We start from the raw sequence: 20,680 nt of genomic DNA, 5'->3' as shown, positions 1-20,680 counted from the left end.
CAGGCCCTAACTTGGGGGAAAACCGAAACGGGAGACACTCGTGGAGCTGCCCGCGCCGGAGGCAGGAGCTGCAGCCGGGGACACCCACCTGCGGCGGGGAGCCGGAGCTGACGGGCTCCTTCGGCGGGCTCAGGGACGGCGCCTCGGCGTGGAACGCGCCGCTGTTCTGCGGCTGACACAGCTTCCTGCAACGGAGAGCACAGGGTTACTCGGATCCCGAGCAAGCGAGACCGGGATTCCAAAGGCAGCTGAACGAGCAAGGCGGCGGCGGAACCCATTTCGCGCCAGGGTGATAATTCCCATTCCCGCCGGGTATCCCCGCTCCCCAGCGGGGCGCTCCAGCTCTCGGAGCAAAGTTTGGGAGAGCCCTGGCTTTGCCCTAGGACTCGGAGCCAGGGAGCCCATCTCCGAAGCCGCCCGGCCGCAGTTGCCGGGCTGGGGGACGGGGTGGAGGTTTTAATGAACGAGCTCGGCCGTCCCTTTGCCACCAGCTGCACCGGCCGAACCACCGACATCCCTCTCCTGCTTCCAAGGCTACAATCGGCTTCCCAGCACATTCCTCTATTTTTTCCAGACATTGGGAAGATGATTTCAGAGAGATCTTTGCAAGATTTTCTTCCAACCTGACCCACTGGCTGTAGTGCAGCAGTGTTTGGATGCCACAGCCTGACTGTCCTTCGGGCTTAAGCTATTGCTTGTGTTCACTTTATTTAGAGCAATCTCGATAGCAATGGACTGACTCGGGAACAGGGATATTCCATAAACACCATAGCAAGTAGCTCTACTACCACCTCTCCTCACATGTTAATTATAGAATAAAGAAAAAAAATGCAGTAAATGAAAGTTTGCTACTGTCAGCTCAGTAGCTCTTGGAATAGCGGAAAGGCTTCGAACAGTGGTGAAAGAAGGGGAAAAAAGCAACCAGGTTAGACCCAGCCAACGTTAGTGCATAGAAATGGCTCTGAGATGTGTTAATTATTGCAACTGTTCAACCATCAAGCGGCAACGGGGCCTGGAAACAGAAGGGACACTCAGGATCCGTGCGGATCCGGCGACGCCGCCGGCAGCGGGTGCCCAAAGCTCCACGGCTGCTGCCCGGGCCCTGTTTGCGAGTGGTTTTCTGCTGCCTTCCACCCTACATGTTTTTTCCATTTTGTAGCCTCATTACCTGCATTGGCTGAGTGGGTCTTTGTTTGTACAGTTGAATACATCCTTTCCAAGGTCTATTTTTAGACCTGCAGCATAACTGAATGCCACAATTCTAGAAAAAGCAGTAAACATTGCTTTCTGCAGGGAGAAGTTAACTTTTGTGGAAGCCAAAAAGATTACATGGCACTTTACTTTGCTGTTTAATTACCATTCAAGATCAAGGCCGTGTAAATTAGTTACCCCACTTGGATCTTCCTTTAGCACTGCAGAACACCAAGTGTAAAATCTCACTGGTTTAACGCAGCCTCATCTTGGAGCCAGCTGTGCTTTCGAATCACCCAAAACGGCTCAAATCGGAGTTCTGCAGAACTAAACTCTGCTGTGCTTTTTCAACCACATTCGTGCATCCCTTTTTACAACCCAGCCTCAGTCTTGCAGGGGATCTGACTCTGTGATACCTAATAGAATTTGCAACGCAGAGAAGACGAGCAGAAAAGGGAAAATAAAAGGCATCCAAATAGCAGAATTTACAGAAATTAGGTGGCAAAGTCTCCAAAGAGCGAGCTCAAAGAACAGGAGAATGCACGTGAGCAGGACACAGAAGGAGCTGAGCAGGACAACGAGGGATGATGGCAGCGAGGGGACACGACTGCAGAGTCATTTCTCTCTTGCTGCCTTAACAAAACCAAGGTGGTCTGTACAGGAAGCCGCGTACGCGGAGATACGGAAAACGGGAAGGAGACTTTCAATGGAGAGTGGAACTGGATACATTTGCCTTAATCCATTCCTCTTCCAGGATTCTAAACCACTGTTGGCTTTTAATAGCAACATTTTTCTCCCCATCCACATTCTTGTGTAGCTTTTGCTATAACATATTAAATCTGCTGCAACCTAGTAATTTAAGAACATATAGAGACTGAAGGCTGCATCCTCTTTGATATTTCCAAATTCCGTCACTTTCTGCACTTGCCTGGACGACAGCCAGACTTTATGGTAAAGTAATTCCAGTTTACTGAAGCCCAACTGACTTCTGCTGCTCTGATCTAGAGCAGCTGACCTGGCCTGATATTCTCAAGCGCTAAATGATACTGCAGAAATGGAATAATCACCGAACAAGGATCCTCTTCAGCAACTGCTGATCTCCTTCAGAGTAGCCAGGCCAGTCCTTCTGCACTTCCTTGTACACAGTGTCTTTCAGTGTGAAAGTGCTGTCCTTGGCGCTCAGATTTGCCACCTGGAACAAAAACAATTTGCAAAAACAGTTAGGATGCAACTTGGGCACTTTCTCTAAAGACTATCTAAGATGTTGGCAAAGTTTCAGCAGACTTAGTTGTAGTTAGTGGTGTCAGTGAACAAGTAAATACTAAATGATTTGTTTCCAAAACATAAATAAAACTGCGCCTTTGCCTTACTTGTCAATATAAGTAGTTTAATATTAATTTGCAAAGCATATGCAAATTTCCTGGGAAGCAAGTCACATATGTAAAGAGATTATTTAGCACGGATGCATAGCCTGGAATGGCACAATGGGAGTTTATGGAAATACCTGGCAAGTGACCCTATGGGGAGCAGCAGCCCACTCAGCCAGCCTGCCCGAGAGCTAAAATGATGCAATTTATCACCCAACAGGGGAACTTATGATGCAATTTACCAGCCAACAGGGGAACTTAATTGGGGACAGGCTGGTTAACCACTGCCAGACGAGGGCTCCTCATGAACAAATAAAACAGAACAGGAAAGATGCTTTCTGGAGAAGCAGCAGAGAACATCTCGTAAATCTGATGTACCTGGGGGCTCACAGAGCAAACCCTGTGCTCACCAGTTGGTAATCCAGGGTTTGCAGTTAACTGCTCGCACCTATCTCATGTGCTGCAGCCAGCTCAGCGCAGACGCGCGGGTAGCTTTTCTACGCTTCATCCAACTCTATCATGTGGAGTTTTTCCCCATAAAACTCGGGACGGAGCCTACGTGGAAACACTGCTGGAACCAGCAGAATTGTACGGGAATGGAAACAGCTTGTTAGGAGTTATCCCTTTAATCAGTATTTCCACAGCCTGACTGAAATTTTAACCTCTGAAGGTTACTCATATGAAAACACAATGTTAATACAAAACAGAAAGCTCTGCTGAATGTAGCAACTAAACTGTCACGAATTCTGTGCAGCCTCAGTCAACCTTTGCTTGGTGATTGCAGAGGACTCGGAATCGGGAAGGAACCACTGGGCTTGGACAAAACCAAGTACTGAATCCACATTACAGAGAGGGAAACTGAGGCACAAGTGCCAAGCACGATGCTCACAGCTGTGCTGAGCCACTGGGAAGGCCAAGAGCGGAGTCTCAGATTCAGTTTCAGCCCCTCGGTTTGACCATTATATTAATATTACACTTGAAACTGGAGGATGCTTTTATTCAGTCAGTGGAGATGCTGCTTAAGGATTAATGCTCTTCCATTCAGGAGACGGTTGCATTTATGAATTGGTGTTATCCACACAGCTGGAAGATATCCTCAGAAAAGCAAATGAAGCAGTGAAAATAATCTTGAATTAACTGAAGATGCTGTTAATTCCTCTGCTTTTGCTTTACAGAGCATTTCACCCAATATTGTAAATCTACAAATTTGAAAGCAGAAAGCTCGAGTAGTAATTACGGCAAAGCACTCCCAATAAGCAAAAAATAAAAAAGCACAAGTTATCAGTTTACATGACGAACACTTTGTTTTTCCTTTCGGTTCTGTCAGCTTTCCAAAATCCTGAGCCAAAACACAAGAAGAATTTGAGCTGTGTTTTACACGCAGAAACGCCAGCGCGCCGGCCCCGGGGACGCGAGCGGGGCCAGGTCGTGTTTCCCCACGCGGGGCTGCTCTCCCTGCGCGACGCGGCCGCTGCTCCGGCAAAACCCCCCGTGTCTGCTCCCTGCACCGGGGCCGCTGCCTCCCTGCTCTGCTGTGTGCGACTCTGCAAGCTCCACCCCGGGCCTCCCGAAATAGAAACCTTGCAAAACGAGGCAAAAGGGCCAGCGGGAACAGAGAGTCCTGCGAGAGATGCGGGAGCACCAGGAAACCCACACCTAGACGTATTTAGACATGGAGCTTTAATACAGCCTGTAATTTTTAGCTTATCTGTGCCTGCTTGTGGACGGGAGCCCTGGTAGTGCTGAAAGGAGATAAGTTTACAAGCAAGATATTTACAGCCAAATCAGCATTTACCCCAATCCGGCTGACGCTGGAGACGCTACTGACCACAGTGCCAGGCTGCTGCGGGTTGCAACAGCACCAATAAAAGATGATTACCCAAAACAGCATTTCCAGGATTTGACATATTTATAGCATTCAAAAAGTGCTCAGAATAATTCTAGCAGTGCTGGAAAATTAAGGGAATGGAGCTAGAGGATTGATATCCAAGCCGAGAGCGAGCAATGCCAGCAGTAATTCCGTTTTCAATACAATCTGGCCTGTGCCCTTGTCCAAACTAAATCCTCATTCTTCTCAGTCATGGAAAGGAATAAAAAAAAGAATTCCAATACAAAAGGAGGGTAGCTGCAGCATTTAAATAAACATCCACGATGGGTTTTACACTGTGAAAGCAATAAAGGTATTTACTGCACTGCCTGAAATGGCACCTTCAACGTGGCTCGAAGGGTAAAGCCCTGATTCAGCCAGGGAGGGATCCCATTCCCAACACACAAACTGTGTGATTAGAGGGAGCTCCATGATCCTCACACCTCACGAGCAACACTGCTAAAGCCAGCGTGTTTATGTCCACGTTAATGAAAATGCAATAGATTTACAGGTTATAATATTTCAAAGAGCTCTCCAGAATAGCTAGAAGCATTCCTCTTATGTGACTGATCTGGTGAGCTGAACCCAGCTGCGTGCACCCAAGATGAGGTGAGTATACAACACGGAGAACCTTCCACTACCTCTTAAAAAATTAGTACCAGATTGTAACTCGTTTGGCATTCCTTTTAAAGAAAAAAAGAAATAGGCTGCAGCTGTGACACACACACATTACTAATAAGCAATTTACTACTGTTCCGAGAAGACACTTCCTTTTACCTAAACTGTTGCCTCCATCGGAGTACAAACCTGTTGCAGAAGGTTGTCCAGCAAATCCTTGTCCTGCTGAGAAAGTCCATCCTTCTGCAATCTGAGAATAAGTTCAGGTTTCTTATAAGGCTTTAGTGCCAGTAAGTGCACAACCCTGTCTTTGAAGGGTCTCTGGGAAATGGCACTATTGCCTCTCTTGATCGCGCTGGCGAGGTTGACGGGCGTCGGGCGCTTCCTGGACGGAACGGCATCGGAAGCTCCCGGTGCAGGTTTACGCACCTGAACTTTTTTGCCTAAAATGAGATGAGAAGAGTGAAGAGCAGCAGCCACCTCGCGAGGGCCAGGGGGTGGCAGCACATAGGAGAGGTCACCGCGGAGCACCTGAGATACAAGGGAAGACAAACACAACCTGCACCCGCGGGGTCCCGGAGCGCAGCCGGAGCAAGGAACCACCCGGGAATTTGATGATTTGGGACAAGCTTGTAACTAGCAAACAGCAACACCGAGCACTGCGGACCTGGGCATTGCTGGCTCCAAGCCTGCATAAAGCGCTCTTTGTTCGCCCGCTTTCTATTCACCACAAGTGCACGCGTCCCCACGGTTAATCTAGCCATTTTTCCCCCTCCCAACGAGAGGAAAATTCTGCATTATTATGCAGAAGAGTCGAAATATGGAGTGGAAGGACCCGGAGCAGTCAACGAGCTGCTCCCTGCTGCTGAGCTCAGCGAAACGGCGGCTCCCGCAGATGTTTCTGCTTTTGGAACAATAGCAACTTTATGGGGCTGGTCACGTCCCTTCCCCCGCCGGCCCGCACAGGACGGACCGGGCCGGGCCCGTACGTTGATCTATTCATTAGTGTGCCGGCCACGCTAACGACTAACCCCTTCTGCACCGCAGCAACGACCGCGTCGCCCTCCCGTTGGATCTGCACTCACTTGGGAAGGCACCAGCTGGCCTAAAAACTCACATCATCCCTACGAGCTGCTGCAACTCCATCCCAAATGCCATTCGCCCTTTTGGCTCCGTTATTCCAGAACTCATTCCTCCTACTACCATTAAAAAGCAAAAAGAATGACTAGAGTCCTCAAAGTCCCACTTTGTCACTTACTACAGCACAGACAACGCCAGGTCCCTGCCAGCAACTGCCAAGAGAAAAACACCAGGTCAGAGCTGTTTAGAGGTGCCAAGGTGCAGGTCAGAGCTGTTTAGAGGTGCCAAGGCGCAGGTGCATGGAGATGCAACGAGCACTCACCTTGGTTCATCTCAGCGACCTTCCCTAGGACACCAAGAGCACTGCAGGATTTGTGTCTTAGTGCAAGATTTTTTTGGCGTTTTCTTTCAGCATGGCAGTTCTCCACGGCTGGGAAGCAGCGTTTTCAACTGAGTCATCTAAAGACGCCGGTGATGGTCTGCAATGTTTGTTTTACTGAAATGTAGGTTGCATAACCAGAGCCCCTAGGTTCCTATTACACATCAGCTTGATGCAAGTAAGTCTGACCCCTCATCGGCAGGGCCGAGTTATGGCGAGAGGGAGAAAAACAACAGTTCCCACACGAACCATCCCAGAACTGAGCTCGCCCGCACCGCGTTTCCAGAAACAGGACACGAGAAGATTCGTAAGCTTTCTAGAACTGCCTTGGCTCCTGCCAGGTCATGAACAGCAAAAACACATTGTGACATTTCCACCTCGGGCTGCGGCCAGAGCGTGCAGCGAGAGCACGGAGAAAACCACGGGCTTTTTACAGGGCTGCACCTCCATTTCGGAGTGGGGAACGTGTAACTGAGGGTATTTTAAGACCAAAGTTTTGTTGTATCTTTCTGGGAAGCAATTTGCTCTGATCATCTTTTTTTTTTTTTTCCCCCTCTCTCTCCCTCTCATAAGCCCAACAACTTCATCCACTTACAGTAATGTTCTCAAATATGAGCTAAACAAAATAATCTTCTAGTCTACAGGAAATCAATGCATTTCCTTCCTGATTACTATCTTATTTCTTCGCTTTGAGCACTTGGCTGATAAAACAATGAGTCAGGGGCAGCTCTACGTTTTGCAACTCACCCTTCTCATCACAGACATCCTCCGAGAAGCAACTGCCTACCAGAGCACACGGGCTGCGGAAAAGGCAGCCAGCTCCAAGGAAAACCCCAGTGCTGCTCTGGGGAAACGCTGCTCTCTGGTGAGCACCGCGTCCGGAGCGAGGCAAGCAGAGAGCCGAGCCCAACGCTGGGTGTGCACAGGCTCCTCGTACAGCCCGCTGCTCCTTATCACATTTCTGGTTCCTCCTCGATATCCCGGGGGCTGCAGGCAGCTGATTAACACGGCCTGTTCCCACCTGCTTCCAGATGCTGCTGTGACCGTCCCGAGCGCCGCTCGCCCGACGTGGGACAGCGCCGGTGCCTCAGCAGGACACACATAATGGCCCCAGGGGACAAATACGAAATTTGCCCGCTCAGGAGCAGCCCCGGCACAACAGAGCCAAGCCGAGGGACAAGGGGACGCCCAGCGCGGGGACAGCAGCACCACGACCTGCAGCCAGACCTGCTCCACGCTGCCGCGGCCAGGCTGCCCCTCCGAAACGACGCTGCCGCTTACCCACGTATCTGCCCCCCGGCTTGATGACGATGGCGCTGCGGCTGCGCGTCTCCTCCTCCGCCTGCGCCATGCTCTGCCTCGCCTTCTGGTAGGAGTCGTCCGTAGCGCACACGGTGATCTTGTCCTGTATGCTCCCGAGGCAGTCCAGATGGATGTTGCCATTGCTGCAAAAGAGGAAAGCATGGAAGAGAGCGCCCCGGCACTGCAAACAGGGACAGGGCCATGGCTGGCCAGTAACGGAGACTGCCTCCTCTAAACGTGCAAGATAGAAAGAAGCTGGGACAGGTGAACAGATCTTCTGCAAATACCTCCTTAGCCAAGTGTGCAGAACGATTAGGAAAAAAAAGAAAGAACTAATGAACATGCTCTGCAGTTTGCTCAAGTTGGTGAGTGATGATTCTACAGAAGTAGCAAAAATAAAACCAAATAAAAGGCTCCGTTCGGGCTGCCACTCACCTCGACACGTACTGCTGGATGCAGTCGAAGCTCCCCTGGGGACTGTCCTTGCCAATGTTGGAGAGATAGAACGTGAACGTCCGCAGCTCGGCCGGGCGGTCGGGCCTCGGGATGGCGATGTGCTGCTCGGGGGGAGAGGGGAGGATCAGGCACCGACGCGACGCCCGCGGCCGCTCCGGCGCTCCAGAGCCCCGGCAAACGGGGCGCAGGGATCGCTGCGCGGAGCGCCGAGGGCAGGACGCGAGTTAGCAGAGCGCTGCCCTATAGCCACGTCTATGTGTGTGTTTGTACGCACGTATATACACACCCTACACCCTATAGCGACGTGTATGTGTGTGTATGTACGCATGTATATACACATCCTATAGCCACGTGTATGTGTGTGTTTGTACGCACGTATATACACATCCTATACCCATGTGTATGTGTGTGTTTGTACACACGTATATACACACCCTATACCCTATAGCCACGTGTATGTGTGCGTTTGTATGCACGTATATACACACCCTATAGCCACGTGTATGTGTGTGCATATATGTACACATGTATATACACACCCTATACCCTATAGCCACGTGTATGTGTGTGTATGTATGCACGTATATACACATCCTATACCCACGTGTATGTGTGTTTGTACACATGTACATACACACCCTATACCCTATAGCCACATGTATGTGTGTGTGTATATGTGCACACGTATATACACACCCTATAGCCACATGTATGTTTGTGTGTATGTACACATGTATATACACACCCTATACCCTATAGCCACGTGTATGTGTGTGTATATGTACGCACGTATATACACACCCTATACCCTATAGCGACGTGACGGGCAGCCCCGGCTGTCTGAGGACAGGGGCTGGTGGCCGCTGCCTCTCCACGTGGGGCCAGGACGCTCTTGCTGGAGGAGCTGACCCGGCTCCGGATCGACCCGGGCTCGGAACGGACCTGCTCCCGCGGGTCGCGTTCCGCTGGCAGCGCTCGGGCCTCGTTTCTTTGGGGCTGGTGACCCGGCACTAAGGAGAGCACGGCTCGGGTCACCAGGTAGCACGCTCGTTCTTTCCGTGAGAGATTCCAACTCCATGCAGAGATTTCACGGCTCGCAGCGGCGAACTCCGCACGGGATGGAGGCCGGGGCGCTGGCGCACACCGAGGCTCCCAGCTCGGCCACCACCTCGGGGCTGGGTGGTCGCGGCGGCTCCAGCGGATGCCGCGGAGCGAACAGCGGCTGGAATTTCTTCCGGGCTGCTGGGAAGGCGCTCGCTGCTTCCCGGAGGCGTTTGGGTGGTTTTCCACGGCCTCCGCTACGGGCAGCGCTGGAAACGCAGCGAGAGGGGACGTGTCCCAGAGCAGCGAGGGGGAAATCCAAGCGCTGGGCTCTCCCGAGCGCCAGGAGCCCCGAACCGGAGCCGCGCGGCACCGGAAGGACGAGTGTCCCAGTGTCCCAGTCTAAAAATACCCGGCGCTGATTTGGCCACCGCGAGCCCCATCGGCCGTGCCCAGCACTGGGCCCTGCTCCTGACTCAAAGCAGGAGCCTTCCCTAGCCTGGGCCGGGCACAAACAGCAGAGCCCGGGTATCCCATGGTGTTTTATGGCATTTTATGGCCCGTTGGCACAGTGCAAACAGGCACGAAGCGAAGCAGGGCGCTCAACCCGCCTCAACCCACACTAGAATTGTGCTGCATGCAACAGGTTTCTGCAAAAAAACGCTAAAATGTAACCAAACCATAAACTCACATCCTAAAATAACGCCCTGCTCGACGCTGATCTGCTGCAGTTACAACTGGCTGCTACGAGAGCCCTGAACCTTGGCATTTTTGCATGATTTCTGTACCCGCCAGGGCAGCTTCTTCAAAGGACAAAATGAGAAGTGACGCAGTCGCACTATCGTTAAACTTGGCTTGTTTCAGTACTGAAAAGTGTAGCATATGCAAAATGGCCGTTATCTAGGAATTATTTTTAGCTGAAACAGAAGGTTTCTTAAGCCAGCGAATGAACCCGGTAACGGCGCGGAGGGACCCGGTGCAGCCACCCAAGAACAGCCCCGCGCAGATGTGACGCTGCTTTTTCTTTCAAGTAACATTCATCTGTGTACAGCTCGCTCTGAACGGCAATCTCACCTTCTATTAATACCAACGGGGCATGCCAAGAAACAGGGGGAAAATACAGTTTTTTCCAATCACGTTTTGTTATTTCCCCCCCCGACAGTCACATTTAAGAACTCGGCACCCGCACGTACTTGGAGCCCGTTTCCTCCCCCCATCCTGGCGCTTTTTTCAAGTCAGCACCTGCAAATTCGACCCAGCCTCATCTCCAATTCAGTAGACACTTTTACCCAAAATAGAAACATCTTTAGTCTTTCTTGTAAAGTTCTGCACCGCATCAACTGCTACCATTTATAACAGCTTGGTACTGGAGCTCTAAAATGCTGATTTACGTGCATCTCTCTAAGCAAAACTCCATATAAATTTACAAAACCAGAGGAAAAGCAGCAGCTGGGGATGGGTAAGTGACAAACGCGGTGCTCCTCAGGCGAACCCCAGGAGCTGCAGCTCTGCATTGGGGACAGGGACTGTCCTGCCCGGCCCCACGGCCTGTTCCTGCCCCATTCCCTGCTCCGTTGGACTGAGGATGGGAGCTGTTGTCTGGAAATAAGAGCTCAGAGTCTCCCTGGCAGAGTTCATTGTGCCGGAGCACTGGAAACAGCCCAGGAAAACAGGGACACAGCGAGCAGAACCCTCCGTAGACACCGAGATCAGTAAATAAGGAGGCTCCCGGAGGAGGAGAGGCAGCCCGAGGGAGAGGGATATTTATTTACTGGGAATAGGGCTATTTATTTACCCAGGAAGAAAGGGCTCACTCTCAAAATCTGGTATCACTGCACACTCCTCCAAGTCACATGCTGACATTTGTGCCAGAGCCTCAAAATTTGGACAGAAATTGTCTCCGTAGCAACATTTATTAGGAAGTGAAATAGGAAGGCAAAGAGGGAAAAAAATAATTGAGTGCGTGGAAAAAAGTATTGCAAAAATAAGCAGCTAAAGAAAAGAGTTTTGCTGGGATCATCCGAACTTGAGAGCTTGCTCAATTCCTGCGTTTAGCTTTATCTTTTCAGCCCAAATTACGGAACACGCTCCAGAAAGTATTCACAGCCCTGCTGCTAATGCCTTAAAGCAAGGCTCAATCCTGACATATATGAGTACTACGCTTAAAAACAGATGGTTACGCAGCTGCCAGCTCCTTGTCATACCCTGCAAAAATAATACGGAAGGGACAAAGAGCTCTTTCTATGTGCCCCAATTGAGCCGCTCTGTGCTTTCTTGAAAGCCCTACCTTTGGCCTTTACTCGACAGTGCAATTAATTAAACAGCTGCAAACGAGGCGCGGAGGTCAGCGCCGCGCCAGCGTCCCCGCGGTGTCCCCGCGTCGCTCTGCTCTTTAAATGGCAGCCTCCGCGCCGGCTCCGGCATCGACGGCAGCAGCTGACGGCTCCCGCCACGGAAACTCGTCCGGGGAAGCGGCGGCCTCGGCTGTAACGCGGCGCGGGCGCAAAGGGGTCTTTTTTAGGCAACCGCGCTGCTTTTTGGGCGGCTTTGCCAGGCCTGAAGGCGCTGGAGCGCCGCGCGGCCGCAGGAGCCGGCGCTTCCCGCCGCTCCGGGACGCTTTGGAGTTTGTCCCACCTTGGAGCAGGGGGATGAGGCAGGAGCGGCGGCTCCGCGGGAGCTCCGGCCGTTGCAGGAAAAGCTGCACTGGGGCTTTGCAAGGGGAAGGAGGGCGCACACGGGGCCAGCGGCTCGCCTGGAACATCAGATCCGCATCCGCACAAGCTCCGTTTGCTGCCTGGGGAATTCCGTGAAACTTTAGTTGCAGATTTTTAATCTAAGCTTTCTGGAAAGTTTAATTCTAAACATAGGGAAAAAAATTGCTCTTTTATCAAGCGTGACAGAAAGGTCTGCACTTTTCTTCTGAACTTTGCTAACCAGCTCCTTCCTGCTCCTTTTTGTTACAGGAGGATGGAGCTGGTGACACTAACAGCACAAGGCAAAATACAGGCAGGGACATACATGCTAGACTGTAATATGCTCTTAATTCAGCATTTCTGGAAGCTTAATTGTGCTCCAAAAAACACAAACTAGAAAATTTACAACATATTCTGATGGAGTTTGAAGTGGCATTTTGTTTCCTTCCTTCCTATCCCTAAGCCTCTCTGCACACGACGTTGAGGATGACTCAATTCTCACACATCAACACGCAGCACATTTAGAGTGAAGCCAACACCAAATTATATTCCCCTTTCTTATGCAGAGCAGCCAAGTTAATACACACCTTTTTTGTACTTAAAAAGACATATAAATGACATTTTTAAAGTTCCCTGAAGTGTTGCATTACTTTAATAGAAAAACTAGCAATTAAATCTCTGCGTTGTCAGAAGCCGGAACGACAGAGAGTCTCAAACTTCTATAAATACCTCGGAGGAGCTCAGTCATTGGAACACAACTTAGAGAAACTAGACTCCTAAATAGAAAAAGGGTTTTGATGCTCAAAGAAGCTGCACAGCTGCTTCGTAACACCCCCAAGCACTACCTGCAAGGCATCTGCAGCCTCAAATTCCTGGGCCAGGTTTCCCAGGCTTGGCAGGGTGTTCCCGTGGTGCTTCCATGAGTGCTGTGCTCAGGACACTGCCACCTCGCTACGCTTTCAGCTCCTACACAACAGTCTGCCCCTATAAAAGGAGGTTTCACCACCAGCCACACTTGCATCACTTCGCACAGCCGTGGATTTAGCAATGCTAGAAAATTCAGGGGAGGAAATGAAGTTCTCACTGAGAAATAACCCACGTAATCAACGAGCAAATGTTCTTGCCTGGACCACGTAGGAATTCCACATCTTTTGGAATCCCAGCACTGCTCTGAGCTACACGGGACGCACGTTCAGACAGGGATTTCACTGTCAAGGGGATGAGCAACGCGGTGAAGGGCTTCCCAAGGCAGCTCGTGCACAAACTTACCCCTTGGCTTCCTTGAAACTGGATCACTGGTTTTGATGTCACAGCATCCTACAAAGAGAAGACAGACAGATTACCTCAGAGAAATTAAAAGTTCCAACATTCACTGTCAAAATAACCATTGATTGGTAACCACTGATTTTTCACCAATATTTTTTCTTTTTTTAAGGGAAAGGGTTCTAGGAGATACGCAGAATTCCAAGTGGGAAAACACACACTCCTGAAATGATCATTTGTACGTAACAAGGGATAAAATTGTTGTTTTACCTCTGCTTTAAATAATCACCACAAAAGAGAAAACCGTCCACCCCGTCCAGGGGAGGCCAAACGCCCCGGGCCCGTTTCCGTGCGGATTCCTCGCCGAGCCCTACGCCCCGTTTCCAGCGCACACTTCGGCTGCCCATGCCCAGCTCCCACCTAACGCAGCGGTTAAAACGGGATGTTTAAGGGAAAAAAATATTACAGTTCTCGGTGTGAGCAGGCACTACACAAATTACCTTTTTTCCCCCAACAGGAACCTGGCAGAAGCAAAGCACGACCATTGCAAAACACTGTGTTCACACTGCCCACGTAGGAGCCGGGCTCTGCCTTTACACCAATTTGCTTACGTTTTGGGAAGCCACACTCCTGGCAAGTTAAATTACTGCCTGCTCAGGGCAGCAACACGACTGAATTCCATTATTTGGTCGTTTTGCCAAGACACTAAAGCCTGGTCTTTAGCGCTGCTTTGCTGGGATTCTGCAGCGATCACCGAGGCTTTCCAATTCCAACCCGTGGTGGAGGTTTCTACTCTAGGGACAGAGAATTCATGAAATCAAATCACGCTAAGATAGAGGGCTTGGGGGGTTTAATTTTGCATGTACGGTGACGGCGTTGGTTTTATTTCCTAAGCCGTGTCGAGCGTTCCAAGAATCCCCAAGATCCGCAGCATTCCTGCAGCGCGCTCCGCAGCGGAAAACCAGGCTCCGCGCGGGTACGCTGAGCCCTCCCGAGGTCACAAGGGTTTGTGAAGGGTTTACACGTTGCCACGTGCAGCAGAGACGTTTTCACACGTAAAACGCCGACGTCTCACAAGCAGGTTCGGACCGCGCGTGCGGCCGCGCCGGGGTGACGCCTGCGCCCACGCAGAACCGCGCTGCTCCGCACAGAAGGGTTGCAGATCTGCAGAGACCCCCATTTCCATCCAGCAGCAGAACCTGAACAGCTGGAAAGCCCCCGAGTTCCCCAGCCTTCCAAAGGCCTCGGCCCAAGGGGGAAGAGTCCAGGGAACGGCAAGGTGGCCGTGGCAAAGAACAACGTCACTAGCAAGGAAAAATCCTTTACTGCACATGAATAAGCTCGTAACGAGGCAAAGTCTTCAGTGCCTTTTAAGAACCAATCTAATAGAATTTAAAAGCTCTGCATCGCACCCAAAGTCATTAGATCTCTAAACTGAACGAGCAAGTAAGAATCTGCTTGGAGCTGACAGCACTTGCTGAGTTGTGCAGTGAATTTTGCAGGCATGAAATAACCTTTATGAAGAAACAATAAACAACTTCTTGCTCTTCGTACAGAGATCACTAAATTCCTCGAGTGCCACGACACCGCATACCACAGCGCGCGGCTCATCGGCGGCCCGGCCAGCTTTGTGCTCCCGGTGTCGGCGTGCGCGGCCACGGGCGCACGGGAACGCGCTGCGGAGAGCACGGAAGAAAATCGCGTTAAAGAAATCGCAGGAAATATCTGGTACTGCTAATTACAACGTCATGAAGTTCTCCGTGTAAATCTGGAGAATTACCCACGTGGAATAAAAAGATAATGTGAGGTATGTAAGGGGAATAATGAAGAGGTGATGGAATAAAGGACTGCTACACAAACCAGGACAAGCTCTAACTGCGGAACGTACAAATCCCCGACTCTCCTTTTTGCATGGTTGGAAACTGGAAGTGCAATCTCTAACTCCGAGATGAGGCTCCGTGCCAGTTAAATGGCCAGCTTGAGCAGGGCTTTACCCCGCTGCGCTCCTGGAAAACTCCATTCCCAGCTCCCTTTCCGTGCCCAGAGGCTGCCACCTCCCGTGCTCTGCAGCAGGGGCATCCGCGGCTCCATCCCGCCCGGTGCCCACGGGAACGGCAGATCCCGGGGATCCCGGCATCCCAACGGAGACAGGAGGATTGGGAGCAGGTTCCACGCACCCCCCAGCACAATTAGGGAATTGAATTTAATACTTGTATTGGATAAAATTAAATTCCTGGGTGGACACCTTCATTCAGAACAAAAGCAAACAGATGAACTAAGCTGCACTGAATTAAAGCCGTATTTCAACTCATATTCTGAGCTTATTTGGATTAACTTTCCTGAATGCTCCAGCAGGCGCAAACCCCAGCTGGAAAGAGTTCTTGTCACTTCAAAAAAACGTCACCATCCTCTGAAAAGCCAGCCAAGTCCCCTTCCCCAGGGAAACCACCCACCACCCACCTTCAGTGGCCACTAACAAGCTCTTTTGCCTGTTTTTCCATTCCTCAATAAATTACATTATATAAATTACAATTTAAATAATATTGTACATGTGTTTTATTTTAGAAAGGCAGCTCTGTGCCCTATTGCAGTGTCCCTGCAAGCCCCATCTCCCTCACCCGGAGCTTTCCGAAACCCAGAATCCTGGCGGGACTTGGTGCCCGGGTGCAGATGAGGCAGGACAAGAGCAGCAAATGGGTCTGCAGCTCGTCCTGCGGGGGAACAAAGCCGAAATTTGTTAGTCTAAAGACCTAATGGAGCCAAGAATAACAATGGGAGGATGAACAGGATGAAGACATAAATCACCCCATTATTTTTTCCTCCGAGCAGGGACGCAGCAGGTCGAGCGCTGCGCACCGGCGCCTCGCGGTGTAACAGGTTCCCCAGGAATGGGAGACAAACTCCCCTCCCAGCTTTTCCATAAGCCTACAGCTACTTACAGCTTCTGATTTTCAGGAGTAAAAGCTCTGCTTCCGAGGGGTAACACAACACGGAGCAACAGCAGGAACACCAGAACGTGGCAGATCTGCGTGCTCCAAAACGGCCATAAGAGCCACAAAAGGCAACACAAAACTTTTCAAATACTTTCCTGGAAAGATCAGAGGAAGCTGGTGCGAGGTTCTAGCAACATCCAGCAGGAGCCCGTGCTGCGATATTCCCGCTTGGGAGCGGGAATGAGGCGTCGGGAGCACGTGTGGACGGAGCGCGCGGCCGGGCGGACGCTGCTCCGCGAGCGGGACACGAAGGTCCCGACACCCGGAACGCTCCGGTCAGGCGGCCGGCTGGGAACCTCCCTGCTCCTTTGGGGAAAGGCAAAGAGTTAAACGCAGCGTTCCAACGAGTTCTGCATTTACGGGAATTTGTACTGCAGGCAGCGCTATATGGAAAATATTTGCCTGTGCTCAGTATTGGGGTATTTGTCTGTTTTCTTGGATGCTGAGAGTGGCAATTGCAGAGCAAACAGAGCAAAGGAAAGCGTGTCCTTCGTTATGCTGGAACGAGGGAATTATTTTCCGAACGCAAAGCTTCTCACAAACATTTAAAATTAGTAGCAAGGATTCCAACGCACAGAGCAGCTCCACAATCACCTAACGCCAAGGCCAGCAGGGCCATTTCCAGCTCTCCTGCCTAGTCAGGGCCAGCTGCAAAGATAAGAAAAACCAAATCACCAAACTCCGGCACTTCACACTAACATCCCGACTCGGCGAGGCTGCTCTTTCATTCTCTGGTTATTCCTGGTTTATAAAACTCTTTCATCTGTGCAGTAGGTGCAAATAAACTCCCTCCCCGACATCCCCTTGCTCCTCAGCAGAGCTGCAGGGTGATGAGGGTGGATAACGAAGGCGGTGCCGGCCGCGGCTCGCGCACATCCCCACGGAGCATCCCGGAGACCTGCGCTCCCACCGTCCTGCTCTGGACACACTGCAAGGTCCCTGCAAAGCGACACACCAAAACAAGCAACATCCAGCGCCTCGTTGGCACAGACTCTCCAGGGACTCGTATGGCGGCGGCCCAAAGTTCATTACAAGTAGCAAAATATATAAATCCCCGGGGAAATACCTCTGAATAGAGCCTGGCGGCGCGAAACGAGGGCGCTGCAGGGGGACGGCAAGTTTACTAGGAGGCAATTAGCAAAGCTGGCCTCCCGAGAGGAGCAACCAAGGAGTCTTCAGCGCTCGTGTTTGCCTACCAGCCGCGCAGCGTTTGAACATCTTTAGGGTGCAACATCTACTACTGATGGAATTAAAGCCCTGTCTTTCTGCAGTTTGCCCTGCATGGGCAATTTAAGGCCTCCCAACAGGCCTGGTGGAGGCTGTGGATGGAGTCGGGTTTGCAGAGACCCCGAAACGTCAGGAACGCGGGCAGAGCTGAGCCCTCCAAAACCAAGGACACTGGATATCACACAGCTAAACAATACATAAAAATACATACTAAATGCCTTGTTTATAATTGCCTTATTTTAAATCTGCTGTTACAGCACGAACGTCACTTCTGCAGCAATCTGAAAGTCCAGGCTCAGAAGCAGGAGCCCTACAGAAAACCAAAGTTTTCTATTAAAATGTGAGCACAGAGCCTGAAAGCTGTGACGCTCCTGAGACCCCAGGTCATTCGGAGAGAGCTCCAGCTCCCAGGAGCCCGGCAGGAAAACTGCTCCGTGGAGCCGGCGCGGCGGCGGGGGCCGGCCCCTCTGGACACGGAAAACTGCTGCTTTTGGGCAAGGGGAGAGGAAAGCCCGGGATGGGGTGAAATCCAGCGGCCCACGGAGCGCTCCGTGCACACAGCGCACCGCGGGAGCTCGGGCGCTCGCTGGAACCAGCGCACGGAGGATTAAACAGCACCGTGAGCAGGGCCCGGGCCGGCTCGCGTGCGCCGCGACGCTCCCGTCTCGGCTAACCGGGGTTCAAGAGCTCCCCCCGAACACGGCGCAACGGATCTGGGCTCCGGTACCAGCCGCAGGATCCGCCTGGAAACCCAAAGCGAAAGGGAGCGGCGCAGGGAGGAGGCGGAAGGGAACCGGGGTCTGAAAACGGAGGCAGGGAAGTTTCCTCTAAAGAGGAACTAGGGGAGAGGAGAGACTCGGCCACGCTGCAAGCGGAGCCGGCCATCCCGGCGGCGGAAACGCTCCTCGGATCCCGGCAAACCTTCCCGGGAATCCCTGCTTCCCGGGGCAGCAGCGGCTGCGCCGGGACGCATCTCCACGTGCTGGAACGGGAGCAGACGTCTCCGACGCAGACCAGGGCACCTGGACCGTCCCCAGCGCCACCGGCGGGCACGGGGACCGGGAGGAGGGCCCGGGAGCGCCGCTCCGCCGGCTCGCCAAGGCGCTCGGCCGGCGCCAGGCACAGTAGTTTTCCACTAGGAAGCAAGCTACGAACGCACACGCTTTGGATGTGCTTCCACAAATACAACTAAGGGGAGGATCGATTCCTTAAAAAGCGGCGATTAAGCGAACGTCCTTTGGTTTAGCACGTGCTGGCTGCCCGACACCTAATGCATCTTCCAGAGCACGGCTATCCCGATGGCTCGAAAAGACCCAACCCTGGTCTCCGGGAAGCCCTCTGGGATGAGCAGGATCCAGGATCTGCCACATCCCTTGCCAGAAGAGGCAGCCACCAAGTGCCTTCTCGCAGCCCCCTTCCCCAATTCCTACGGCAATTCCAAGGCAGTGAGCTCCCAACGGGGACAGGGACACGGGAGGGCTCTGCAGTAATCCTGAGCTGCGTGCGATGGCCACAGACCCCAGACACGACTCGAAGCTGCTTCTCCACTGCTATTCCAGCCCAACGAGCAGCCAGCGGCGAGCAAGAGCAGGGAGCCAAGGCAAGAAACGCAGGGAAACGATCTGAACAGGCAGCGAAGGGGGCTTCGCTTTAGGACGCGATGGTGCGTCCCAAAGACAGGGCGAGCTTTGTGCTTCCACACAAAGGATCGAGGACACCCAGGGCAAGGCCAAGAGCCCAGCCATGTCCCCAGAGGCGGCCGCGCCGCGCGGGGCCCCCGGGGAGCCCCGGGCTAACGAGAGAGGCCACGTGGCCACCAGCGCCCCAAGAGCTCAACGGGGGTTATCGGCAGTCAAAGCACCTCAGAACTCTGCCCAGCTTCAACACCAACCAAACCGGGCTACTCTGAGGTTCTGCAAATGGCCAAATCCACGCGTTTTAACCCCCTCTGTATCAAATTCCCCCAAATATTTCTTTTTATTACTATTTTCCAGAGAGATTTTTCCTCTGTAACAATAAGAGGCAAAACAGGGAAGGCATAAAACAAGCCAAAACAGTATTTCCTAAAGCACTTGAACACTTTTACCATGCTGTGCTGCATGGTTAAAATCAAAACCCAAAACTAGAAATAGTTCTACCGCTTTGGTACTCTCCAAGAACTGAACAGAGCCCAGAGAAGTCATTTGATGTTAAATTGATGCACCCCAGCCCCTAACCTGTATTTATTCATTTAGCAGCAACCACAGTCCTTTGCTTAGAAAGCAGGAGGAGGTTTAAAGCGAGCGATGCAGTCGGAATGGAGGTCACCCCCCTCGTCCCGCACAGCCACACGTGGCACGAGGCTCCCCGGCGCGCTGGAGCCGGGGACGCGGTCACCCCAACACTGGTGTTTGGAAGCGGAGGAAAGCAGAACCTCATGGACCTGGTTTGGAGACACGGGGCAAATCTGACCAGGAAACACACGATTCCACCCAAAGCAGCCCCGCGGGGTCTACACACATCCGAAACACTCCTTCAGTTTGGTGATCATCCTCCACGCAGCACTGGAGCGTCCGCACTCGTCGGCAGCACGAGGGATTTGCAGAGCCCACCCGGACACGCAGCACCGGCTGCTTCTGCAGCAGGATCTACTGCAGCTATCGGGAGAGCTCCTTAAACTGGGAACGGACTGGAAAAAGAAAAGGGCAGAAGGAAACTGAATCATCCCAAATTCCCAGCTCTGTTAAAGGTGAATGGCAGTTCTGTTCTTCCCCAGAGGCTTTACTCAAACAGTTCTACGAGCCAAGAATCACTAAGGGGTTTTAGATTCTCTTAGATTAATATTTTAAAAGTCCTTCCTCCAGCACAAGGTATCTTCACGGAGGACTGAAGCTTCACGTATGAAACATGGGAGGGAAGTATCTTAAAATGTAGCTTTTTCAGGAAAAAAAAAAAAAAAAAACACGCTATTTCAGCTGCCTTTCTCCCGAGAACAGGAATGTGCTGTCAGACACCTGCGCTTCGTTTGCACAAGGAGAAAAATCCCAGTCCCGAAGCACAACACACGCGTCGGCTCCGAGGGCTCCCGAGACGCCGGCGTTCCGGGCCGGAGCAGCGCCATCCCAACGAGCCGCTCCGGGGCCGCTTTCCTCTCCCCATCCCGCCGGAGCCGCCTCTGCCGGGCGGCCACGCGCTGCTTTTAAGCCTCATTAAGGAGCACGATG

The 20,680-nt window shown here is 52.0% G+C and overlaps 1 protein-coding gene across 1 annotated transcript in view; it reads right to left on the bottom strand.

Moving 5' to 3' along the window:
- ELL (elongation factor for RNA polymerase II) overlaps positions 1-20,680 on the bottom strand; it is a 40,484-nt gene that overhangs the window by 10,163 nt on the left and 9,641 nt on the right. The window contains exons 2-7 of the mRNA XM_088535690.1: positions 13,264-13,311; positions 8,240-8,361; positions 7,784-7,947; positions 5,233-5,486; positions 2,259-2,383; positions 89-185 (exon numbers count right to left, since the gene is read on the bottom strand). Of these exons, the coding sequence (XP_088391816.1) occupies positions 89-185; positions 2,259-2,383; positions 5,233-5,486; positions 7,784-7,947; positions 8,240-8,361; positions 13,264-13,311 (810 nt within the window). The remainder of the gene's footprint in view (positions 1-88; positions 186-2,258; positions 2,384-5,232; positions 5,487-7,783; positions 7,948-8,239; positions 8,362-13,263; positions 13,312-20,680) is intronic.

Source organism: Tinamus guttatus, unplaced genomic scaffold, assembly GCF_059628265.1.
Source record: "Tinamus guttatus ecotype Peru unplaced genomic scaffold, ASM5962826v1 Tinamus_guttatus_pri_ptg000643l, whole genome shotgun sequence".
NCBI lineage: Eukaryota > Metazoa > Chordata > Aves > Tinamiformes > Tinamidae > Tinamus > Tinamus guttatus.
Note: the sequence above shows the minus strand (reverse complement) of the source record. Positions and strands in the feature narration are given on the sequence as shown.